General features: G+C 36.1%; 2 protein-coding genes across 2 annotated transcripts in view; both read right to left on the bottom strand.

Moving 5' to 3' along the window:
• PXDNL (peroxidasin like) overlaps nucleotides 1–27,643 on the bottom strand; it is a 557,041-nt gene that overhangs the window by 253,946 nt on the left and 275,452 nt on the right. Inside the window, exon 4 of the mRNA XM_069099924.1 lies at nucleotides 25,583–25,654. Within this exon, the coding sequence (XP_068956025.1) occupies nucleotides 25,583–25,654 (72 nt within the window). The remainder of the gene's footprint in view (nucleotides 1–25,582; nucleotides 25,655–27,643) is intronic.
• The window catches only part of PCMTD1 (protein-L-isoaspartate (D-aspartate) O-methyltransferase domain containing 1), a 548,363-nt gene that overhangs the window by 177,134 nt on the left and 343,586 nt on the right, over nucleotides 1–27,643 (bottom strand). The gene's annotated exons all lie outside the window — the stretch shown is intronic.

The raw sequence follows: 27,643 nt of genomic DNA on the forward strand, positions 1-27,643 counted from the left end.
AAATGTCAATTTGGATGTATGCCAAAAATGACTTAAATTGTCTTTGACTCAGCAATCTTACTACCGATCTTATTCACCACCCCAATAAAATCAAAGACACAAGGTCCAATATGTCTCAAAACATTCATAACAGTACTCTTTTTAGCAGCAAAGTACATGAAAAAGAGCAGGTGTTCGTCAACTGGAGCATAGCTAAAAAATACCAGTGAAGTATGAAAATAATGGAATACTGTTTGTGCAACTGGAAATGATAATGGCAGCAATTCAGAGAAACATGGAAAGATGGGTATAAACTCATGGAAGGTGAAATAAGCAAAAGCAAATTTTATAGATATATACATGGCTTCAACAATGAAAGTAGGGGGAAAAACACTAAAAGAAAATCAAACTCCTGAGTTACTTAAAAAAATTAAAGGTTCCAGAGTATGGAAAATGAAATATGCCTTCCCCTCACAGAATAAAGGTTCAGAATTACTGTACAGAATATCAGGTCCATTGGCAGAAGCAGTCACTGTATCATGTATCAAGTGTTTTTGCTTAATTATTTTTGTCGCAACAATAGTTCAGTGGTGGGGGGGGGAGGGGATTGAAATGACTGAGGTAGAGATGAAAAGCATCAATCAAAATATTAAAAATAATAATACAAGCAAAAAGCAATAAGGGATTACACCGGGGTTCTAACTAAACTGTTCCTAAAGAACAGCACCATTATTTTGAACTTGGATATTCCATTTTCTGATCAAAAATAACTATTCTTTCCTACACCCTTGTTTCTCTCAAACTTGCTATTTAATCATCATGACCTAAATCCTTGAGAAAAGAGTCTTTTCTTTTGGCTTTGTGTCCAGGCCTAAGTTGTGCCTAGTTTATAACAGCCACTTAAAAAATGTTTGTTGAATTTAATTGAGTCCCAACCTGCTTTGCTAGACCATGAGGACAGTTCTAGCCTCCCTTTCCATACTTTTCCATCATGAATCTGTGAATAGCCATTTCAACAATGCTCCATCTTCTATTATCAGATTCTTTGATCCACTGGCCAGAATGCCCAACTCCTGAAAACAGCTCCCATCTGCCTTACTTTGCTCTTATTTCCAAAGATTAGCAAGGTGAGGAAGAAAGTCATAAAACTATAATGACTATATCTACTATAAATTCATATCATTTAACTCTAATTGGCCCTTCATTGATGCACGGAAGTATATTTATTCCTCTCATGTAATCACTGTGGTATATTCTCTACAGTAACTGTTCCAAAACTTCTGTTCTATGATTTTACGAACTAACTCTACCCACATTCCATTCTCTCAGTAGATAACTTTGCTTCCTAATTTACTTTAAAAATAAAACAACCATATCTTAGAAAAAAGACTACTCATCTTAGCTTCTTTGATTCCCTTCCCCCCAAACTCAGATTGTTTTGTGTCTTCTCTCATAGGTCTTGCCTCTGGTTGCCAAGTATAGCGTGCCTCCCCTTTCTGCCAAGACTAGTTCCCCCACTTCTGTCATGCCCAAGACTTTTGGAACTCCTCTCTCCACAATTAATAATGATCTCCTTTGTTACCAAACCCAAGGTTCTCTTCTCAGTTCTCCTTCTCCTTGGTCTTTCTATAATCATGAGTCAATCTAAGTTAGAGAAAAGAGCCTATTATTACTATAAGTATGAAGACTTTTTTCTGGTTGTGATCTAGAAATCTAGTAAATTATCACCTACCCTAGGAAGGAAGGCATGGACTATAACTTAAAATCAATCCATCAACAACAATTATTTATCACTTGCAGTATTCTAAGTGTCTGGGGATACAAAGGAAAGCAAAAATGCAATAACAAAAAATATCTCTGCAAAAAAAAGTCTTATTTGGTTGGAAGTTTAAAAACTTTGATATGGGGCGGCCAGGTAGCACAGCGAGTAAGAGCACCGGCTCCAGTGTTGAGAAGACCTGGAGGATCGAATCCCGGGCTCAGACACTTAGCACCCACCCAGAAACACCTGGCCGTGTAACCTTGAGCAAGTTACTTAACCCCAATTGCTTAATAAAAAAAACAACTTTGATATATAATTATATATACAATATATACAAGCAAATACAAAGTTGAGGGGTACAGTGTGGGGGAGAACACAAATAGCTATGAAATTAGGAAAGGTTTCATGTAAAAGATTGTATTTAAGAGGAGTTTTGAAGGAAATAAATGATTCTGAGGGAGCAGGGGTGCATTCCAGGACAACCATTATAATTATAATATAATATAACATAACATAACATAACATTATATAATGTGACATGACATGACGTGACGTAACGTAACATAGCATAACATCATATTCCAGGACAGCCATTACAAAGATGGAAAAAGAAGAATTTGTGAAAAAATAAAGTCCATTTGTGCATACATATTTTATTCACATTGTATATACATGGAAAAATAGATTAATTTTTTTAACTAGAGTATCTTTTTGTTATGTCACCCTCATATATTCTATTTTCTAATGAAGTCTAATACCAATAGCTCATCGTGTTAAAAAAAAGTGACTCTAGGTTTTCAAAGACTCTGCCAGTTGGCACAAGCAAAATTTCCATGAGGTGAGTCCTACAAAGCTAAAAAGGTTTTAGTCCCTTCTCAGAGATGATCCAAACTAAGTTAAGCACAGAAACTCATCACCAGAAGACGAGTGACAGATTTTTTTAGCCACAACTTATTAAAGTATGGACAAGATTGAGACATTCTTAGTAAAGAAAGTAGACATGTTACAAAAATAAGACATCTTTGAAATATGGAAGCATATTTTCCACAAGGTTTAATACTAAAATCCATAAAAAAAAATTGTCCTAAAGAAGGCATGTAGACATGCATGTTGAATAAATCAAGGAAGAAGGAAAAAGTCTCTCTCTTCCCAAAGGCAAAGTATTTGAGGATGGGGGAGGGAGATAAAGAGAGGGAGATTCATCTAGGTCTAGGAAGTGGGAGAAGGGAAGGGGAATAAGCCTATTATATAGCACCAAGTACATGCCAAGCACTGAGCTAAACACTTTCTTACAAATATTATATCATTTTATCCTCATAACCCTGTGAAGTAGGCGCCACTATTAACCTCATTTTATAGTTAAAGAAACTGCGGCTAACAGAGGTTAAGTGACTTTCCCAGGGTCACAGAGCTAGTAAATATGTGAGGGTAGATCCCAAATCAGACTCTAAAACTAGTGCTCTATACCCTGCACCACTACACTGAAGGAAGCACCAGCATATCAAGCCCTGGGGTCAAACTGAAAGGTAGAGGGCCTTTGATGTCTGAATATCAGTATATCTGACAAGAACAGTCAAAGTTAAGGCGAATATCTTTTGTAATTTTATCACGCACAATATAGAAAACATTATAATTTTTAAAATTCTACAAAAGAAGACTCTGGTCAGTTTTGAGGCAGTGTGGTACACTGGAAAGAGGATTGAATTCAAAGAACAGATGACTTGAATTCAAATCCTGATCCCAGTTACCTGCTACTCAGATAACATGGGGGGAGGGAGGCGTTGGAGGGGAACTGCTTCATATCTCTGAGCCACAGATCTGAAAAAAGAAGAGGTTTGATTAGATGGCTTTTGTGGTCCCTACCAGTTCTAATCTATGATCCTTTGATTCGTTATTAACAAAACCATATTCATTATCACCTTCCACTCAGTAGCTGCTTTTTAAAAAGGTAGTTTCTGGGGTGGCCAGGTAGCACAGAGAGTAAGAGCACTGGCTCCAATGTCAGGATGACCTGGAGATCGAATCCCAGGCTCAGACACTTAGCACCCACCCAGAAACACCTGGCCGTGTAACCTTGAGCAAGTTACTTAACCCCGATTGCTTAAAAAAAAAAAAGGTAGTTTCTATCTACATTTTTTCAGGCTTTTCTTCTTACCTCCATGAACTCTTAAAAACAATATTATTTTTGAGAAAAACAAAGTCTACCAATTTCCAATCATGAATTAGTATCCAAAACATGACATGGCATTTCCACGATGCCACACAATTATACTATGAATTGAATATTTATATATTAAGAAAAATGATTTCAGGAGCACAGGTGGTTGGGGATATGGGGAAATATGCAAGATAAGGAGATAGCATTTCTATTATATGCATTCCTTTGTATGCATACCAGAACCCAGATGTTTATAATGATTCATTTGATATCCCAATTTGCTTATTTGGCTCTGGCAGCTGGCATAGCTTTCATTCGAGAAGAGAGTAAACCATTGATGATATGAACTGTGATCATAAAATGTACATGATGGTGGTAAATAAACAGGAAAAAGGGGAAAAAAGTTATTTCCAGGAAGGCATCTTATTAACTTCTTACATCATGGTATTGAGCAAAGCACTGAAGGTATGGGGCAGCTAGATGGCACAGTGGAGAGAGTGCTGGTCCTGGAGTCGGGAAGATACATCTTTCTGAGTTCAAATCTGGCCTCACTAACTAGCCATATGACCCTGGGCAAGTCACTTAACCCTGTTTGCCTCAGTTTCCTCATCTGTAAGCTAGAGAAGGAAATGACAAACCACTCCAACATCTTTGCCAAGAAACCCCAAATAGGCTCACAGTCAGACATGACTAAAAAAATGACTGAACAACAGTATCGAAGGAATGAAGGCAATGTGTGACTGTCAAATTTAGGGCAGATAATAAATCAAAACGATCACAATACTCAGTAACAATCTTTCCCCAATGATTTTAAAATGTCATTTGACCTCTATAAGTATAAATTCTTAATTTCAGTTAAGGAAAAACTACGACCCAGCTTGAATGGGGAGGTCACATTCAATGAACCAATAAATGAAGGTAACAAGTACAAGTAACCTGATCCTCTTCCAGGCAAGATAAACCAAGCAAAAAGCTAAAATGGATACTGTGGCTAAATACATTAAGAAATGTATTGGCATCCTGAAATTAAAGCTGGATAGGAAAAACACAATTAAGGGAATGAATGCCTACAAAATATCGGTCTTAATGTGCATTTTCAGAATTGCTGAAGAGAACATAACATCTGAAAGATACCCTCACAAAAATCCATAAAATAATTGCAAAACTTAGGACCTGTCACAATAAGGCAGCTATAGGAAGATTAACATTCTTTCATGAAAATAGAGAAAGAACATTGATAAATGTTCTTCAAGTATATGATAAAGAACTCAAAACCCTATAAAAATACTTTGGGAAAAGAATTTTCATTTAAACAAGCAATAGTCAAGTCTGACAACAGGCACTTCCCATTGGATTTGTTGAATATAACTTACAGTGGATTTTATACAGATGGATCCCCATTCCGGAATCAGACTATTATAGCAGACTAAAATGTTGTCTACGATCACTTGGACATGACATTGATGAATAAAATCTTATGAATGTTTTTCAATAGTTGTCATTATAGCAAATACTCATAATTTTCAAGCTACCTGGAAATCAACCACTTTCAAATTATAAAGTTCTAGCAGAGATCAAAATCATGTTGAAATATAATGAGAAAAAAAAAGAAATATAATGAGATGTTTTCCTGTACACTACTAGAATTATACCATTGATACTTTCAGTGAACCTAGAACAGGGGTTCTTAACCTGGGATCCAATCCACAGGCCTCCTAAAAGGATCTATGAACTTGGACAGGAAAAAAAAAATACATCATTACTTTCACTAACATTTAACTGAAATTTAACATTTCCTTCAGTTAATTATTAAAAAAAAAACCACATTCATAGCCCATAGGTTTCACCAGACTGCCAGACAGAAAAAAAGTGGGTGACTGTGCCATAGACTAGCACAATCTCTCTGTTCTTCATTTTATTTTCAAAAACTCAATGTGGAGGGGCAGCTATGTGGTACAGTGAATAGAGCACCGGCCCTGAAGTCAGAAGAACCTGAGTTAAAATTTGACTTCAGACACTTGACACATTTACTAGCTGTGTGACCTTGGGCAAGTCACTTAACCCCAATTGCCCTGCCTTCCCCCCTCCAATAAGGCAAAAAAAAAAACCCTTCAATATGGACAAAACTGAATTAATCTTTTATCCCTCAAAGTCCACCTCATTTCTGAACTTCCTTATTTTTGTGAATAGTAACAACATCCTTCTAATCTCTCAAAAGGAACTTGGCATTATTCTTGACTCTTACACTCCATCCCACATAACCAATAATAAGTTGCCAAATATTTTCTTTTTTTTTTTTAAAGCAATAGGGGTTAAGTAACTTGCTCAAGGTTACACAGCCAGTTATTTCTGGGTGTGGTGCTAAGTGTCTGAGCCCGGGATTCGATCTCCAGGTCATCCCGACACTGGAGCCGGTGCCAAATATTTTCAATTCAACCTCCAAAGCATCTGTCAAATTCTTTATCTCCTCTCTACTCACATGGACACATCCTAGTTTAGAATCTCCTCACTTCTTTTCTGGACTGTTGCAATAGTCTCCTAATTGGGTGACCTTGACTCAAGTCTCCCTTCTCCAATCTATCTCACTAGGATGAAGAATGTAGAAATAACCAGGATTTGTCAGGAGTCTCTCTCTACCCTAACCCGAACTCTGCTCAGATTCCACTGGGATACCTCTTTTCCAATCATCACGGATCTAGCTTTGGGATCAACTTGGCTCCTCATACTTCCTTGACAGGAAGTCACCAAATACAATTCTTTGGGTAAAACAGTAGGTCAACAGGCCTTACTACCTTCCTTGCCACTGTGTCCTAAGGACCACTAGGCTTTAACTTATGCCTTGTCACTGTGCCTTCTATACTTCCAGTTCAAGTCATCTGCCCTGTGACTGAACCCTGGCTTTTCTGAACTCTCCTCAATGAGAAATATGTGCCCTTTGAGTACAGAGACTGTTTCAACCTTGAATTTGTATCCCCAGTACTTAGTACATTTTAGAGGTTGAATACATTCTTTCTTTCATTCATTCATTCATTCATTCATTCATTCATTCATTTATCTCCACGAAGCTGCCAAAATTATTTTTGTGAAATTAAATCTGACCATGCTACTCCCCTAATTAATAAACTCCTATGGCTCCTAATTGACTCGCAGATCAAATATAACTGACATTTCTAGAATCATTAGAGATTTTTCCCTCCATTAGACATTTCTCCCCTTTCTGAACTCTACATTCCAGCCAAATTGGCTTTAAAAGAACTTAGAGATTAAATCACCAAATCTTGCTTCTTAGAGGCTACTGAGAACTCTGGGAAGAACTTCCATCTCCCATCTTCACCACTCATCACTGACTGTCTCCCATGTCTGGAATGCCTTTCTTTTTTTTCTTGTCCTCCATCTCTTAGAATCCCTTATTTGCTTCAAAATAATGTTCAAATGTGTTAAAGTTATAAAGGGCTTAACTCTTAATTAAGCAGTAAACTTTGTCTTGTGGAGAAAGCAGATGGCATCAGGAATCCAAAATGTTATTTTGAGCTAAAAAAAGCTCGTTGTCCTATCTCTGTAAGGCCTTACTGATAATAAGAATACAAAATAGTTCCAGGAAGTAAAGACAGCTGTACCTGCTTTGATGTTCATCTCCTTAGAAGATATCCTGTGCCTGGCTTCTCTGTAAGCTGGAAATAATTTTCACTGATAACACTTAGCCATTTTTATGAATGTATAAAAATTCTACTGTCTGAAAATTACTCTTTGGGGGAATAATTTTCAATTTTGGCTTTCCAGTCTCTCCTGCAAGCACTATAAAGTGGCTTGTTCCTAAGCATAATTCTCTGTTACTGGATTATTTCCTTATCAAGTAAGAACTTCTCCATGAAGCCTCTCCTTGTCCTTCCAAATGCTAGTGTCCCTTCCCACTAAAATTTATATATGTATATGCATATACGTACATTTGAATATACTTATTTATGCATCTGTCTTCTCCCCTTTTAGAATGCAGGCTCCTTGTTTCGTTTTTATCTTTGTATTTCTAGACCATTCCTAACACATAATACCTACTTATTGTTATCATCACCATCATCATTAATGATAGCTAGCATTTATGTAATATTTAAAGTTTACACAGCAATTTACAAATATTATCTCATCTGATCCTTACAACCACAGGAAGTAAGTGCTATTATTATTTCCTTTTTACAAGTGAGGAAACATTGGAGGTGTTGATTGTCCTTTGTTTTGAAGAAGACCAATGACATCATGAGATTGGATTTAAGTGAGACAGAATTGCACAAAGTCATTAGCCTCACTCTCCCTTCCAGTCATCAAAGTCCAGTAGAAAGACACAAGTCAGGACTACTGGCAATGGCCCAGGATGCTGTGGATGACTGGCATCTCTGATGTCTAACCAAGCTCTAAGCCCTCCATGGTACCTGCTTCGGCTGCCTTCATGGCCATCAGAACAAACTGTTCTCATCTGCCCATTCCATCAGGCAAAGTCTTCAGATGCTTGGGGTTAGACATCTCCCTAACTCACCAACAGGTTTGAGGCCTGTCTATTACTCTCAATCTAATTTAGCCCATGTGCCAAGACAGTTTTACCAAGGTGTGGCCACTGTGTATGCTACAGATTCCTGGAGCCACAGGTGAGAGGTGGGTGAAGGTGAAGATCAAAGGTGAATGAGTAGCTTTGAAAAGGATTTGGCAAGCCCTCACACCAGAGGTGCCAGTCCTCCCTGAACATCTCATACACCTCATGATTACACAGATAGTAAGTGTCTGAGGATGGATTTGAGCTCAAGACTTACTCAACCCTAGGCCCAGCATTCTAGTCAATGCATAAGTTATATCTAGGTAAATTCTCTGTGAGCCTGGTTTTTGACTCTTTTTCACACATCAAAAATGGATCATTACATTTCTCACCCACTGATCTTCCCACTAAAACACGTAGTGGTCACTTGTTTCAATAATTTAATGGATCTAAATTTCTACACACAGTTACTCTCTGCAGCTCTAAAGTTGCCACTTCTGTGTGCCTTAATATTATAGTTTCCATGAGTTACAGTAGCTTAAATTGCATCACCCTGTGGCCAGCCTGGGGATGAATCTCATTGAACTGACCTTGGTTGGTCCTTGGATAACAGTCATATGTGATCACACCCATGCTCAAACTTCCCCAGCTTAGTAAAATCAGCAAGAGCTTGCTGACTTGCTTGACTAACATAGCCTTCTAGAACCCAGGGTTGCTTCCACAGCACACTAAAGAATTAGAGTCAGATTTCAGCAGGGGTGTCAGCTCTAACCAAAAAAAAATACTGGGTGACTCAAATAGAAAACCTGAAGAAAGTCCAAATACTAATAAAACTACTACCTACCACTAATTACTATGTACCTTTCAGCAGACTCAAACTATATCAACTAAATTTCATTTTGGATATGACTGCTTGGTCTAAATTCATTTATTTCTTTGGTTTTTAATTTTGATTTTCAATAAGTGTATCCTTAAAAATATGAAGTTTTACTTATGTTTATTTTTTAAATAGATTTAATGATTGTTTTTATAAAATCATTTATTTTTATATTTTAAAATAAAATTAATGATTATTCTGCATAAAAAATGATCCCTAGACATAAACCTACCACAGGCAGAACCGAATGCTCTTTAAAAGAATTAAACAAAAATAACCTTAATAATAGGGGTTCTCGGGGCAGCTAGGTAGCACAGTGATTAGAGCACCAGCCCTGGTGTCAGGAGGACCTGAGTTCAAATCTGGCCTCAGACACTTAACACTTACGAGCCATGTGACCAAGTCACTTAACCCTAGCTGCCCTACATTCCCCTCTCCAAAAAGAAAAAAAAGAATAAGGGTTCTTAAACTTCTTTATGTCATGAGACAATTTGGCATTCTGGTGAAGCCTATGAACACCTTCTCAGAAGAATGTTTGTTTTTGTTTTAATTCATAAAATTACAAAGGAAATCAATTGTATTTAAAAGATAAAAGCAAATTAACAGACCTCAGATTAAGAATTCTACAGTGACTTCATCTGATAATGTATGCAACATTCTGTTCCCATACTCTTTGTATGGTAGGTTAGCTATTCTACATGATGAACAATTTGAGCTGTTTAGCAAATAAAAGACTCTACAGTTCCTCTCTGTATAGGACAACTGAAAGCTACTGATACATGTAGAACTATCTGAAAACATTCCTTGAGGATCCTGCTCTGAAAAATACTCTGATGCTGATGCTAATCCCCCTCTCAAGTCACTATCACTTTCAGCACTGATTCAAATCAGATAACAGGTTTGTACTCACTCAGCCTCCTTATCCTGACCCAGTGAAAACCTCTCTAAAAACCGATAGAGCAGCAGAGGAGATAAAATAGATCTTGTTTATTTTTGCTGTGACCTGTTTCTCTATTTGAGTGTTTGTGGACATTAACACTAAAACCCTTGGGAATGATGCAAAGGCAAGAAAAGATCTGTGTATCTGTTTCTAATATCCAAACACTAGAAAAGTAAATGGATTTCCAAAGACCAGATTCTCCCCAATTTAATCTAGCATGGAAATTTTATCTTGAAAAGCAGGAGCACTTGATAACCCTACTCAGGGAGCCCATGCAGTGCCCCTTGCACAGACCCATGTGACTAAAAAACACAGCTGGTGTACATCACTGTAGGTAAAGATTCCCTTGATGAAATGTTCCAGAGAAGCAGAAGTACTGGGAGGGCCCTGGTTCTCCAATGCCATCTCATTTGTTGCCAAAACTGCTTTCGGGATTTTGAGGCACTTAATTCTGCCAACACTATCTCTCTTTCCTGACAATGGAGATAACCAGACAGTACTTGGAAAGAATATTTTTTTTCAGAACATAATAAGTAAATTAAAGCTTCTCTCCCAACACAATTAATTCTCTGAAATACACTTTACTTCATTAAAGACAATGTGTATAAAGAGCTGGCCTCAGTATTATTAAGACCTAGCCTCATGCTCTGTCTTTTACATCACTGACCCTAAACAAATGACCTAACCCAGGAGTTTTCCAAGTAAAGATGGCATCCTGTGGGTGTCAGAAACCCTTTCAGTGGGTCTGAACAATTTCATAATAATATGAGGATGTTATTTATCTATTAAAATATTCTTCCCTTTTCCAACTGCACATCTGTGGGAGACCAAGTTTTCTTCATGTACTCCAACTAAAACAACATATCACAAATGAGTAAAAGCAGAAGCATAGATGAGAGAATCCAGTTGTCTTTAATTAAACCAGATATTAAAGACATTTGCAAAAATATATAGAAGAGTGGCACTTTTCCCATTAAATTTTTTTATACTGGAAAAATTGTTATTTCTCATAAAACTATGATCTTTATCTTAACATGGAACAGGTTTAGTATAGTTATTAAATAACTTCATAAATTTATATTAAACATGTATCAGTTTTCTTTTCTTTTATGGCAAATATCAAAGCTATTCCACATAAAAGCTCCTGGAGATCCTCAATGGCTTTTAGTAGTGTAAACAAAAGATTTGAGAATCACTAATATGTCCAAACAGAGCCTCAGGTAACTCTCTAACACCATAAATTGAAGAAAGGGTGCTGACATTCACTGATAAAGGGAATTTTCTCACAGGGACTTTCCTAAGTCAGTGTAATAGCAGGTCCAGTCAAAAAGAAAAATGGCAGTTTTGTAGTTGCTCCGTCATTTTCTGTTATGTCTGACTCTTCATGACCCCCTTTGTGGTTTCTTGGCAAAGATACTCGAGCAGCTTGCCATTTCCTTTTCTAGCTCATTTTACAGTTTAGGAAACTGAGTTAAGTGACTTGCCCAGGGTCACATAGCTAGTTTCCAAGGCCAGATTTGAACTCAGGAAGATGAGTCTTATTGACTCCTGGCCCAAGCACTCTATCCACTGTACCACCTAGCTTCCCTAAAATAAAATTTATAAAAGGCAATATCCATAGAATATTGAAAAGCATGATGATATTAATTTTAAAAGCTTCATCCATGTCTTTTCCACCTTCTTTGTACTACTCTCCCGACTCCCCATTCCAAAATCTGAAGTAGAATTATAAGCAAGAAGAAACATTTGAAATAATTTCCTCCTTCATTTTGCATACAAGGATACAGAACCAGAACATATAAATAACTTGTCCAGTGTCAGAGAGATACTATGTCCCTGGGTCAAAATTAAAATCCAGGTTCTCTGGACTTAGTACCATGGTTATTGACTGTACGCCATTTCTAGATCTATCATACCTAACTGCTCAATGTTTTACTTTATTAGTGACTGTAACATTAATGGGATATAAGATCTCCTGTGTCCCCCCCCCCCATTAATAAGCCTCACATGGAGCCCATTAAGGGAAGATTGCTTAGGGGAGGTTTTTTTTTTGTTTTTTTTTTTTCCTCCAGGAAGGCCCATACCTTTTGTTACTTTGTAATTAGGCAGTACTTAATGAGGGTTGCAATGCCCTCTGACCCTGAATATATATCCTGTTTATATACTCTGAGGTTAGCATTTTGCTTTGGGGTTCACTCATTAGAAAAGAGTTCTTATGATTTGAGCAGATGAGACTGAGTAGTCATCAAGGAGTCCCCTGGCTTTGAAAACCCCAGATGTTGGTGCTTTTCTCTCTGGTAACTATGTATGTATTGACGTGGTCAGACAGTTGAATCAGTGTGTTAATCTGTGCTAATTTCTCAGACAGTTAGAGGCCCTGTCTGTTGGTCTTTATTTCTCTGCTTGTATTTTCTCTATTTTCTTTGTTTGGATTTTCTCTGAAGTTCAGGGTGTTAACTTTTTCCCTGAACTAATTAATGTAATTTCAAAAGATTGCTGACCCCTTGAACAGCTATCTTTCCTAGTAAAGCAGAACTAAGAATTTGTGTTAGCAGTCATCCTGGGTATGCCAGTGTGGTTGCCACTACAGTGACCCAATAAATGTTTGCTGAATATAGAATTTCTCCATCCAGGACTACATAATAAAAATGATAGTTATCATAATTAAATAATGGTTGGATCCCTCATGAGAGCTCTATTTTATGGAATTATTTCACTAATTAATCAAAAGACATTTAGTTCCTACAAAGGAGTTGAGGCAATTAAAATAATAAATAACAAAAAAGGTTTTTTGTGTTATGATAATAGCTAACATTTGTAGAGTACTTTAAAGTTTGCAAAGTACTTTATATATGTGTGTGTGTGTGTGTGTGCATACATATATTCATTTGATTCACAAAACAACCCTGTGATGGAGGTGCTATGATTAAACCCATTTTTAAGGATAAGGAAACAAAAGCACATCAAGGTTAAGTGACTTGCCCAGGGTCATAAAGCTAATAAGTGTCTGAATCAGAATTTGAAATCAGGTCTTCCTGACTCCAAGTATTATTTTTTATCCTATGTGTCACCTAGATGTCTTAAATGCTTTGGGGAAAGAAGATAACAGAAGGAATAGAAATGCATCTCAGGATGGAAGGGAGGATAATGGATAAAAGTAAGAAGGATGATATACTCCATTGTTATTTTATCCTGATATTTTTTTAAAGGAGAATGAACTTTAGTCAGGTAAGAAAAGAATGAAAATAATTTACCAACGGTTAAATATAGTGAACAGGACATTAAAAACTTCTTTGCAACCTCAGTGAATTCCAGTTACCAGGGCTAGACAAGCTTCATCTCAAACTACTGCAGTAACTGTTAAATGTGATTTCTAAGCCTCTGTCAGTGTCCTTCCAATAACCATGAACAATGATAGAACTGGCAAAAAAAATGTGAATGTATAAATACTAATTCAATTCAACAAATTAGACAGCCAACTCGAGGCCAGCAAACTTGACTAGAAAGTTGGGAGGCTTCAAGACAAGGTCAAATGAGGAGAAGTTGAAAGAACTAGGATATAGACTAGCGAAGAAAAGATCTAGGGGGAAGAGAATTACTGTCTTCAAACATGAGTGTTAATTATGTGAAAGAGCATTAGGCTTGTTTTCCATGGCCCTGCAAGAGGCATGCTTGACCTGGGACTCAAAAGCTTTTTTGTATTTTAATATTTTGATCACTTTATTAAATATAATTGGTTTCCTTGGTAATTCTACATGTTTTATGAATTTAAAAAATATTATTCTGAGACAGGGTCCATAGGCTTCACTGGGCTTGCTTAACAGTTCTACAACTGCTAAAAAAAAAAAAACTCTACAAGGAAGAACTAAGAATAACTAGAGGAAGGTGCAAAGGCAAATTTCAGTCAGATATAAGTGAAAAAAATTTCTAACAATTAAAGTTAACTAAAGGTAGAATGGGATGCCTCAGAAGACAGTATATTCCCACCACATGAGAGGTATCCAAGAGAAGTCTAGATGTCCATTTGTTATATTGAAGAAAGGATACCTATATAAGTATTTTTTCAGTTGGTTTAGTCAAGTGTGACATTTTGTGACCCCATATAGGATTTTCTTGGCACAGATACTTAGAGTCAAAAGAATAGTACTTGGAGTCAGGAAGACCCTGAGTTCAAATTCTGCCTCAGACACATACTAGCAGTATGACCCTGGGGAAATCACTTAATCTTGCTATGCTTCAGTTCCTTATCCCTAAGGAATAAGGAATCCCCTCCCCCCCCTTATCCTGGAGTGGTTTGTCATGTCCTTCTCCAGTAGATTAAGTTAAACAGATTTAACGATTATCTCTTTTTCCAATATTTAGCAGCAAATGCTCTCTAAAAGTATAGTTATATGGTAACCATTACTTCCATGCAACCAAAAGATGAGAGTTAAACTAACACTTGACTCAAATATATTGAAGAATATTAGTTGTTATAGGAAATTACTTAGGATCGGCTGGATCCCAGATTACTAGTGACTGCAGAGAGCATAAAAACTTGTCAAGGCTTCCTTGTGGGTAAGGCCAGATAAGTATCCTGTACCTTTGCACCTACGACTTTCTTCTTCCTCTAGCTTTCTCTGTTCTGATACAAAAATTTTAATTCACATGCGGTTTGGAGGACAAGTTTTCAGAAATAATGCATTTGCAAGCTGGATTACTGTTGCATATATACAGAAAAAAAATCTGCTTTTGATATTACTTCCCCCCCAAAAAAACTCATTCTTCAAGTGTTCTTAAGAATTAAAAAGATTTCATTGATAATGTTGCAGGTATCTGAGCCCAGGCAGAGTAGTCAGTACTTAGCTGCTGGACAATCTTTAGGATTCTGTTTTAAGGTTATTTGAATGCCACACATGTTTAAGATTTTCAGCATCCCCAGATGTAAGTACATATTGTCCAGTGGAGACCAATGCTGGGCTGGTTCTCTTAAATCAAGGATGATAAAGTCATCAATGTTGAGAGGCTATAATTATCTCAACATGGAGAGTCTGCTCAGCTTATGTACTAATAAATATTCTGAGAAAGACTTTGACAGCTTGATAGAAGCTACATAGAATGGAGAAAAGAAGTCTTTCTGTAAAAGAAACCACACACCAACCTGTTTAACTTTTGAGGCTACAAGTGGCTATGTTTCAAACTGCTCACTCAACAGGTGATGGCAAAGGATCATAATAAACCATACTTGATACAGATATTTCTTTTGTTTAAGAAAAGGTCACCTGTACTTGCAGTTTTGTTGTGAGTTGTAATAAAGAAGAGGAGGAAAGGGAAAGGGACAGAAAAGCTCTCAAAATATACAAACTTAGCAAAAGAAATCAAAACCATGCTGGCAAAGGATTAGGTACATACCATTATCATCATTCTGTGTTACTACAGTTGTCCCAAAGATGCTTTCCACAAGGTTATAGCTTACATCTCCTTGCTCCTATTCAATTACAAAAGGCTGTTATTTTATCCAGCTGTGCAAGAATACATTGAATATCAAATTAAAGTGAATGTTGTTGTTCAGTCTCCATTTGGGATTATCTTGGCAAAAATACTGAAGTGGTTTGCTTTTCCTTCTCCACCTCAGTTTACAGATGAGTAAAGTGAGGCAAACAGGTTTATGTGACTTGGCCAGGGTCACACAGGTCATAACTGTCTGAGGCTAGATGAACATGAGTCTTCCTGATTCCAAAGCCAGTCATCTGAGCCACCTAACTGCCCCAGGAAGTGAATAATGACAGGGTGTCGATTTGGCTTTCTTCCAGTTACAGATAAAATCCCACCCTCTAGAGCAGATGGACTTCATAATAACCTGGAGAGACATATATAAACTGATGCTGAGAGAGAAGAGCAGAACCAGGAGACATCTGTACACAATCACAGACACAACGTATAGTAACAACTAACTTCGATTGACTGGGCTCCTCTCAGCAATGTAAGGTTATAAGAGAACTCTAAAAGACTCATGATGGAAAGAGACATCCACATCCAGGGAAAGAGATGCAGAGTCTGAATGCAGAGTGAAATAAACTACTTGCTCTGTTTCTTTTTCTTGTTTTGTTGTTTCCTCTTTCCCACTGATCATTCGATCAGTTATAATCCTTTACAACCTGACTAATGATTAATGGGAAGATATCTGTAGATCCTACATTTGAGTGCATGCCGCCATGACTGGGGGGGGGGGGGGGGCGAGGGAAGAGGGAGGGGGAGAAAATTTGAAACTCAAGGGACTGAGAAACTGAATGTTGTAAACTAAAAGTAAATAAATAAATCAATTAATTTAAAAAAATTCCACCTGCTACAAGAAGCCTTTTTTGATCCCCTTAATGCTAATCCCTTCCCTCGGTTGATTATCTCGGATTTACATCCTGTATTATTTATCTTGTTTCTTGTTTGTACACAGTTATTTGCTGTGGTATATTCCCCATTAGACTGAACTCTTTTTGCCTTTCTTATTACCCCTAGCACAGCTCTTGAAACATTATAGGTGCCTGATAAATACTTATTGACTGACTGTTTCTATCTGGTCTCCAACAAAATAGAATGAAAAGATAAATAATAATAATTATTATTATGAGAATAATAATGCAAGTAATACAGGACTGATGCATTACTAAGACTCAACTCTATAGGTAGAAATTCATAAACTGGTCCTACATTGAACTATAAGATAGGTCACAGCAGTCAAAATAAGGCACTTTCTGATGGAAAATATTACCTGGGACAACTGGACAACTCTACTCAGGAGTGATACTTTAAAAGACTATCTCAAAAACAAAGTTCATTTCCCTCCCCCCAAACCTGGTTTCTTGATGATATCTGCTTCAGTAATAGTACTACCTTGCATTAAAATCTTGATATTATCTTTAAATATTGTCTATTACCTTTCATATATAATTATTGGCAAATTTTGTGAAGCCTTATGATAACTCCAAATTATCTACTCTGTCTTCTCCTTTCTATTACCCTAAAATAGCCAATCATTACCCTTCACTGAGACAAATGCAAAAGTATTCTGACTGATCTTCCTACTTCTAGCCTCTCTCCCATTTTAATTCATGCTTCCTGATTAATCTTTCTCATATCCAGATCTGATCATTTCATGCCTCTAATTAAAACCCTTGAATGGCTACTTTTTGACAATTTAATAAAGTCCAAAAGACTTAGTCTGGAATTCTAACACTTGCACAATCTGGTGTCGTGTTATCTTTCTAACCGTATCTCACACAATTTCTCTTGCCATTACTCTTAACTCCAAAAAAACCTGAATCTGCCCCTGGTTCACAAGTGGTGCTTTTCTTGCTTCCATGTCTTTTGCTCAAACCATTCTCTTAATCTGAAATTCCCTCTCAATTATCTCTACCTATCCCTTTTTTCTATACCCAAACTAAACTCAGTTTCCTCCATGTAGGGTTATGTTCCCAGAAAGAAATTCAGTCTGCTTCTTTAGATCTTACACTGTGTTTTCTTTATGCGATTATCATATTCAACTTTGTAGTATAACTACTTATTTATGTGTGATTGCTTAATGCTAGACTGTTAGATCCATGAGAGCAAAAATTATGTTTTCTCTATCTGCATTTCTCATAGTATTCCATACACAAAGAGTGACAGATATAGATATATGTATGTATATATGTGTGTATGTGTGCATGTATATATGTGTGTGTATATATATATATGGAATTTTACTTATCTTGGTGTATGTAAAACACACAGACATAAAAAGTGACTTTCATTATCTCTCATATTACAGTTATATGGCTTTTTCCTTAACTTAAAAGACTTGAACAGAAAGAAAATATAGGCATACGCTTATAGTGGTCTGTGAAGTGTGAAATAATCATCAAAGATAGCAGTTCATCACATTTTAGCATATAATCATTACACCACAATCCTTTAAGATGTGAGTTTACCATTGCTTCATAAAGACAGCATAGTAGAAAGAAGAGTGGACTAAAAGATAAAGGGATCAAGTCCTAATATTGGCTCTGAAACCAACTATTTCTATAGCCAAATAATTTATTCTCTCTAATCCTTGGTTTTCTCCTCTGTAAAATGAGCAAATTGGACTAGGTGATCTCTAACTTTAAAATTCTAGGAGTCTAGGTTTAAGAAAGAACAAAAAGGCAGAGAAAGAAGTAAGTGGTAAGGCTTTTCCCAGTACAACGTAGGAGAATATTTTTAGGAGAGCTAGATATTAGAAATCAGAGTCAGAAATATAGTGTCATTCATAGTAGAAGTGTTAATCACAAAGTAGGGGCTAAGTACTGGAGTTAATATTCTTTCTCTATACTCATGCAAGGACAATGATTACAATAGAAGATCATTCTTATGAATAAGACTTGTAGCAACTGGCAAAGAGAAGGAGGATAGTCACCTCAATGATTAAGTCAATAGGTGATCAGAGGGAGAAAAAAACATCAATTTTTATATAAATCAGTTTTTATATAAATCTGGATTTATGGAAGAGTCAAAGAAATGAGAATTAAATGTCATCTACAAGGGGCACCAATTCAATTAATTTAATTTCAACAAGTATTTACTAAACACCTACTCTGTGTAAAGTACTTTGCTAGGTAGTGGGGATATAGAAACAAAATTAAAGTCTAATTCTAGAATAAGAAGCTGATATTTTGCAGTGCTGGCTTCTCACCCTGATTTTTCTACCCAACCCCAGGTTAAAGCAGTACAGATAACCCTACTCATACAAATCTATTCCTACTACTTTTCTAGTTTCCTCAATTCCATGGATGACTGAATTAACCAATCAGTTCCAGGAATGTAAGTGAATGGCAAAAGTGTGCATATCAGAAGGATTGGTAACATAAATGATCTGTCCATATCCCTTAAGATACAAGCCTCCTGCATGAGAATGATTTTCACATGTTTCAGAAACTCAGATATAATACTGTTATTCATGGCCTTCATATAACACAGAGTTTGCTCTGAAGTCACTATCTTATTTAACTCATTAGGGTATCTCTGTTTACATAACATAGAACCCCAGCTGCTGATATTCAAACTCTATTTCCCATCTTCAATTTACCAATATGTCAGAACCATCCACCTCAACCCTACACCACAATGTCTTACTCCAGATTTATTAAACACTTTCACTGTGCCCTCTGGAATACCTGTTCCATGATTAATAAACTTTCTTTTATCTTTAATCTCTTTGTTTCATACTCATTCTATCTTGTGGTCTTCATTGAAACATGTCACTCCTAATAATGCCACTTCCCTTAACACCCCCTTTAAGTACTAGCTATATTTTCATATTCTCAGACTTAAAGGTCATGATGGAAGACTCAGAATCATAGGGATCCATTATAAGATGCAGAGGAGAATGTGTCTAGAATGCATGGAACAACACCCCCCCCAATGGGGTCACAAAGAGTCAGACATGACTAAAAAACAACTGAACAACAGGTATGGGAGACAATGAGTGCAATTACCATTTGTTAAGAAATATTGGGAAAACTTGAATATGATATGTCAAGTAACAGGTTGAACTGGAATCTGCCACTACATACCATAATAAGCTTCAAATGGACATGAAGTCTTACTATAAATATTCATTAACATCATAAAAAAAATAAAGAATGAATTATTGAAATGTATGACTGCAGGGAAATTTATAACTAAACAAAGGATAAAGATTTAAAAATAAACGATCATATTTACTTTATAAAATTTAAAAGGATTTGTACAAACAAAATCAATTCAGCTAGAATAACAAGAAAAGTGGTTTAGTGGAGAAAAGTATTATATTAAATAGGGCAAAAATAAAAATCAATACCCAACTTACATAGAGAATTGATGCAAATATATAAAACCATACTCTAATTAGATTAATAGCAAAAGGATATGAAGTTTTCAAATGAAGAATTGAAAACTATCATCAATCATATGATAATATATTACAGATCACTAATAAGAGAAAAAAAACAAATTAAAATACTTCTGTGGTTTCCTCTCACATTCCCAAAGTGACAAAAATGAGAAAAAGGTATAAATATAAATATTGTAAATAATGTGGAAAAACAAGTTTGCTAATATACTATTAAGAGAGCTATCTATGCATTGGACCAATCTTTCTCAAAAACAATATGGAATAATACAAAAAGAGTGACTAACATCATTTCTTTTTGCCTAATGTAATTTCATTGCTTAGCTCCTAACAAAATAAGGTCAAAGATAAAATGAAAAGTTCCACATACACCAAGATATTTATACCAGCATTTGGGAAAGTAGCAAGGAATGGGATAAAGTGAACACCTATAGATTGGAAGATGAATAACCAAAATGTGCCATACAAACATAATGAAATATATGTAATAAGAAAAAAATTCTGATTAATTTGTATGTACATCAAGATGAGGGTATATTTCTTTGGTGGATAATTCATAGCTTATTATACAATATTTCTCTTTCTAATAGGGGGTCAAGAACTCTGTTTCTTATTTTGGTAATTTAAGCATTTTATATTTTTCTGAATGATCATTCTTTTCTTTTGAGTTCTCAGTTTTGCTGGCATTTAATTGTACATCATAGGTTCTGATAATTATTTGCATTTCCTCTCTATTATTTTACTTTATTCTCTTAAAAATTTTGTTGATTTAGTTTTCTTCTCCCCTTTTTTCTGTATCTCCCCTCCCTTTCATTCCCCCTTTTTAGTCTTCCCTCTTTCTCTCTCTCCTTTCATATTCCCTCTTCTCTTTATTCCATTTCTCCTTTCCCTCCCCCCTTAAATATGAGAAATTCAGATACTTGGGAAGATTTGTATGAATGAGTACAGAATAAAGTAAACTAAGCCAGGAAAACAACATGCATAGGAATCATAATAACACTAGTTAAAATGACACTCAAAGGTAATTGAACTCAGATAAATTACAATGACCAATTTTGATCCTAGAGAATTTATAATGAAATACACTTCTTGATTCTCCATAAAGAAGTGGAAGACTATGCTTGTGGAATTAGGTATGCATTGCCAGAGCTCATTGCTATGTCAGCCAGTTTTGTTTAAATCTGTTTTCTTTCTTACAAAGGAAAATCCAAATGTGGGAGGGAGGGGGTGATTGTGGGGAAATGACTATGGTCTAGAGACAAAAGGCAATAATGATTTTTTTAATTAATCGTAATTTCCTTTTTCATGGCCAACATAAGGAAAACAGTCCTATTGAACAATGTAACTAACACATGTCCTTGAAAGAGGCTCCAGTTATAGAACTTTTACTGTTAAAAATAAACCAAATGTCTGAGACATTGCACTAAAAATGCCATCTTCAAAACATGTCTTAAGTTACTGTCAAAGGCTGATTTTGGATCAGTGAGGCAGAATCAGGGCAATTTGACACAGCATCTTTAACAATTCTGCAAATGACAACAATGTTATTTCTAAGCCTTGTCACTTAGGGCTCTAGGGAGGGTTCAAGGGGAATTGAACTATCCAAATGTTTGTGTTGCCAATATCTGGTGAGTTGTGTAGATATAGTCCAAAACAAACTTGGCTTTCAGAGCTAGGATTAACATAACCAATTATATCCTAAATAGGAAATTAAATATAAAATTGTTAGCTAACAACAAACCTCTTTCTTTACATTGTAGGCCAACATAAGTATGAGTGTTACTACTATGCTTTAAAAATACAAATTAGAAATTCATGTTTCCACAGCATCTAAAAAATGAGTATAGCATTACTCATTGCCAATAAAAAGGAGCCAATTAAATTATTTTTAGAATTTAAAATATTTAATGATGGGAATTATTTGCATCTTAAATAGAAATTAGGTCTTTTACTATGCTAAATGTTTATAAAACATTTACAAATATATTTAAATGATAAACATCAGTATAGATTTAATGAAAAAGGCACTAGACCCATCGAAGAGGCCAGAAAAAGCTGTTACAATGGAGGGAAGAGCAGGAAGGTTAAAGGGAATGAGTCAACCTTACTCTCAATGGATTTGGCATCAGGAGGGAATAACACACACACTTAACTGGGTATCTTACTCTACAGGAAAATAGGGGGGAGGATAACAGGAGGGATAATAGAATGGAGGGCAGCTTGGGGAAGAGGATAGTTAGAAACAAACACTTTTGAAAAGGGGCAGGTTCAAAGGAGAAAGCAGAATAAATGGGGGGTGGGATAGGATGGAGGGAAAGATAGTTAGTCTTTCACAATATAACTACTATGGAAATGTTTTGCATAACTACACATGTATAACCTATATGGAATTGCTTATCTTCCAGGAGAGAGGGGGGTGGTGAGGAGGGAAGAAGGGAGAGAATCTGGAACTCAAGTTTTAAAAACAAATGTAAAAAGTTGTTTTTACATCCAACTGGGAAATAAGATATACAGGCAATGGGGTAGAGAAATCCACCTTGCCCTCCAAGAAAATAAGGAGGGGGGGCATGAGGGGATATAAGAGAGGGTAAATTGGGGGAGCATATTCAGTATGTTTCTCATTTTGGGGGTGGGGGTAGAGGAGAGACAGGGAGAAATTTTGTAACTCAAAATCTTGTGGAAATGAATGTTGAGAACTAATAAATAAATAAATATTAAAAAAAAAAAAAAGAAAAAGGCACTAGATAGGGAGTACAAAAACCTGGTTTTCTAACCCTGGCACTGGTAAAAACAGTCAACTTCTCTGAGCCTAAGTTGCTTTAAAAAAGGATAGCAAATAATTACCTTGTCACCTCCCTTGCTGGATTGTTATGGAAAGTCATTCTTAACTGTAGAGTATAATCACCAAATGTTATGTTAAATAAATAGGTTTTTCATATTTGAGTGGATCATTAGCGGTTTTTTAATCAGAATGTGACCCAAAATCAAAACAATGGAGACAAAGTATATAGATGTGGGACAAGAATGAATAATGTATGTAAAAACAATCTAAATGTTTTTTTAGTTCCACTGAGTAAGTGTAAATTAAGCACCTGCCATGTATAATATATCTAGGTATAGGGCATATAAAGTCAAAACTTAGTGCTAGGGATAAAAAGAAATACAGAAGATAATCCCTGACCTCAAGGAGCTCATGATCTGATGTGGCGGAGAGAAGGGGGAACGATACTTAAGCAACTATGTACAAGCAAGATGGATAGGGGACAACTAAGCAATAATCAAGAGAGGCACTAGAATTAAGTGGAGTTGGGATGCGCTTCCTGTTGAAGATGAAGTTTTTGCTGGGATTTGAAAAAAGATAAGAAAGCAAAGAGACAGGGATGAAGAGAGAGAACATTCCAGGCATTCCAGCCAGTGAAAATGGCAGACTATCTTGTTCAAAGAACAACTGGGAAGCTTTTGTAACTGAATCAAAGAATAAGTGGAGGAGTTTAAGGTAGAAGACTGCAAAGAGGATGGGTGGTATGTTTGTTCTTTGTTCTCAAAGAGGACTGTGACATTAGGAAGATGATGGCATGACATGCATGGGTGGTTAGGTAGGGGTTTGAATGTCAGAGGATTTTGTATTTGATCCTTGAAGGGATAGGGAGCCACTGGAGTTTATTGAATTGGGGAAGGGGGACAAAGATGACAAGGTCAGACCTGTGCTTTAGAAGAATCACTTAGGAGGCTGAGTGGAAGACAGATGGGAGCAAGAGGGTGCAGCAGACAGACCCAACAGCAGCTACTGAAATAATCTAGGCATGAGGAGATTAGGACCTGCAGTCACAGATAAGAGAATGAGAGTATTCAAGAAATACTACAAAAGTGAAATCAATAGGCCTTGGTAACAGATTAAATGTGAGGGGGGCAGGATGCAAGAAAGTGAAGAATCAAGGATCACAACTAGGTTGTGAACCTGTGGAACAGGGAGGGTGGTGTTGCCTTTGACAGAGATAGAGAAACTGGAAGGGAAAAGTTCATCCATTTCATTTTACAGATGAGGAAACTGAGGTCCCAAGGGAGATAAGTGAATTGCCCAAAGTCAGATATATAGTGAGTACCAAAGTGGGGTTTGAACTTAAGTCCTTTTACTCCAAAGCCGGTGTTTTTTCCACTGTATAACACTTTTCACTTGGCTATTGGTATAACCTAATGTGGCATAAATAAAAATCATTTTTAATTAAATCATAGTTAATAAATAACATAAATTAAATAAATGATTGGATAGTAATTATAATATTATATTACTGACATTTATATAGTGCTTTCCTATGTGCCAGGCACTGAGGCTTACATGCTTTGCAATTATTATCTCACTTGAGTTTCATAACAACCTTGGAAGGTAGGTTCTATTTTTATCCTCATTTTACAGATGAAAAAAAAAAAGATTAGCTTTTTTGGATTGCTGCCCCACAGAACTGACATATTAAACTTTCAGTCCACTAAAATTCCCAGGTCTTTTCTTATGTAGTGCTATTAAACTAGGTCTCCCTCAAGCCGGTAATCACAGATTTCTGCTATTAAAGTCCTATTAAGAACTGTACATAAATAACAAATAATGTCTTAAAGCTTTTCTCATGCAAATACCATAAACAAGGATATTTGCTACTCAGTGGAAGCATCTCTCTAAAACTGCTGGTCAGCATGGACAATGCTTTCGAATACAGCAGAAGGATTTGTCTCACAAATACTCAGGCATTATGGAAAAATCCAGAATAAAGTATCCAATTTTGTTTCAGTGGCTTTATTCACTTAATTTGATTTTTCTCATGGTGAGATTTATATTTCATCCTGAGGTTCTGATAGTGATTTTCCAGTTTGTAAGGGCATCAGGCATAGTTTTCACATTATCAGTTTTATGTAGCAAAAAGAAAATTGGACTGGGAATTTAGCTAGGAGCCCTCACTGGCAGCACCACTGTGTGAGCCTCATTTTCCTTCTTTGTAAAATGAAGGAGACTAGCAAGCTATAGTGGGACTGGCAGTGACTGACATCGAAGGACTTGAGTTTGAATTCTAGATCATAAATTCAGTATCCATGGTGATGATGGACAAGTGATATAAACTCTCTGAGCCTTATTTCCTTATATGTAAAATGAGTGGGTAGGCCAACATGATTTTCAAGATTCCTACCAGCTCTAAATCCTATAAGGACTGGAGGCTCTTTAAGGGCCTTTTTAACTTACAATACCTACAACTTTTTATTTAAAAGAAAATACTAAAGTTGTTACATGCATAAGAATTTTTATAGAGTTATTCACAGAATGTGACATAATTTGAACGTAAAGCTTAAAAGGCATGTTATATATACATATATATGTAAATATGTAGGCTCACAATTGAACTTTGTAGGAAAAAAACACTTAAGTTGTTTGACTTCTCAATGAACTCAATCAGTGTTTCATTAAGTTAACATTACTTACAGCTGCTCCAAGGATATAAGCCCTTTAAATGCTTGGGCATCTATTATGTGGATTTCATTCTTGTACAAGTACCTAAAAAAAAATAGATAACATTACAGTTAGAATAGTAAGGTAGTAGAAATATTTTAAGACAGTATGGAATAATAATATTCTAGGGTTCAATTCTAGAAGGCCTGAGTTCAAATGCTTTCTCTGGCACTTGCAAGCTAGTAACAGTAGTAATAATAATACTAATTTATTATATAGCCCCTAAGGTTTTCAAAGTACTTTACCTATCTTAATTAATTTTATCTTCAAAGCAAGCCTGTGAAGAGGTTAAGTGACCTGCCCAGGATAAGATACATAGTAAGAGTTTTGACAGAGAAATTAAACTCAAGTCCTCCTGAGACACCAAGTCCTCAACTCTCAGTCTTTTAAACTCTATATGCCTCAGTCTCTGGGATTGCTATTGTTGTCTCTTCCTCCTCCTCTTCTTCCTCCTATTTCCATGATATTATCTATCCACATCGCCCTCTACCATCCCTTCTTTTTTTTTTTAAAGCAATTGAGTTTAAGTAACTTGCTCAAGTTTACACTGCCAGGTGTTTCTGGGTGGGTGCTAAGTGTCTGAGCCCGGGATTCTATCCCCAGGTCATCCCAACACTGGAGCCGGTGCTCTTACTCGCTGTGCCTCCTCTTACAGCTGCCCCTCCACCATTCTTTCTTTCTTTTGCCTTCAATCTTTCCCAACATCACAGTCTTTTTCAGTGAGTCCCATCTTTATATTATGTGGTCAAAGTATTGAAACTTGAGCTTCAGTATTTGACCTTCCCATGAATAATCTGAATTAATTTCTTTAAGCATTGACTGATTTGATCATCTACAAAGTCACACATAGGCTGTGATCTGCATTTGTAAAGGAAATTTTCACACTAGCATATCCACACACTGACTGAAGCTCAATTAGAGTGAAAATAAAGTGAAAATTAAGATGTATTTTTTTTCCTCATCCAGGTTCAATGACCCCTTGAAGTCTAGCCACGAATGTCTAAGGGGTCTTCCATGGACCTCAGGTTCAGAGCCCCTCATCTAAAAAGTAGCTGAATTCAGCACTATACTTCAAGAAAACCCAGATCTTTTTTATGCCACTCTGTTTTTTTCTGTCTTCATGGAGCTTATATTTTTTTAAAAGAATATTTTATTTTTCCCAATTACATATTAAAATAATTTTTAACATTTTTTAAAAAGTTCCGAGTTCCAAATTCTATCCCTCTCTCCTTTTCCTCCCTCCCTGAAGGGGTAAGCAATCTAATATATATTATACATGTGCAATCATATAAAACATTTCCACATTATTGATGCCACTCTTACACAATCTCTCTTAAATCAATTAGATAAGCAGATCTACTAAACATTCTCTAAAGTCATTGAAAATGTGACAAAAAGAAAAAAACGGTTAGCGTGCCAAATGTAACTAGTGTTTTAAAAGCTGTGAAGGATGACTTACATACATACTCTACCCATATTAGGTAAAGGTGACCTTTTTTTCACCAAAAAGAAACAGATTCATATGAAGGGAGCTGATCTTTCCCCATGCTTTTAGTGTCCTCTTTAATTAGTACCTCACAAACAATTTTGACCAGAGAATATTTCTGGGCTTAAAACACATTAAAGGAACCCATAAATGCTGTTTCCAGGAGACTTGGATGTGAAGAATACCCTTAGGATAAAGAGGGGAAGACAGGGTAGAAAATTTTTGGAGCAAAATAAAGGAAATTAAGCCTTTTTTAATTCTCTCCAAATGGTTGTGTCCAACTATGCGTACAGTTTTTGTTTCTGTGGGGAGGAGATCTGGACCTATAATTTCATTGTTATGGAGAACTTCTAGTGAGGAAATGCAGATCAGCAAAGCCTGTACAACTGTAATATTGAGAGGTATTTGGCAGGACTTAGAGGTTAAGTGAATTGCCCAGGGTCACATAGCCAGTACGGATGAGAAGCCCAAGTTGACTATACTCAGGATTATACATATGAGAATTTACTGCTGAAATTATCATCTTTGATTGCAAACTCAGTATGTGC

This window comes from Petaurus breviceps, unplaced genomic scaffold (assembly GCF_028583685.1).
Source record: "Petaurus breviceps papuanus isolate PSGF00001 unplaced genomic scaffold, PetGlider_PUasm1.0 38, whole genome shotgun sequence".
Classification (NCBI taxonomy): domain Eukaryota; kingdom Metazoa; phylum Chordata; class Mammalia; order Diprotodontia; family Petauridae; genus Petaurus; species Petaurus breviceps.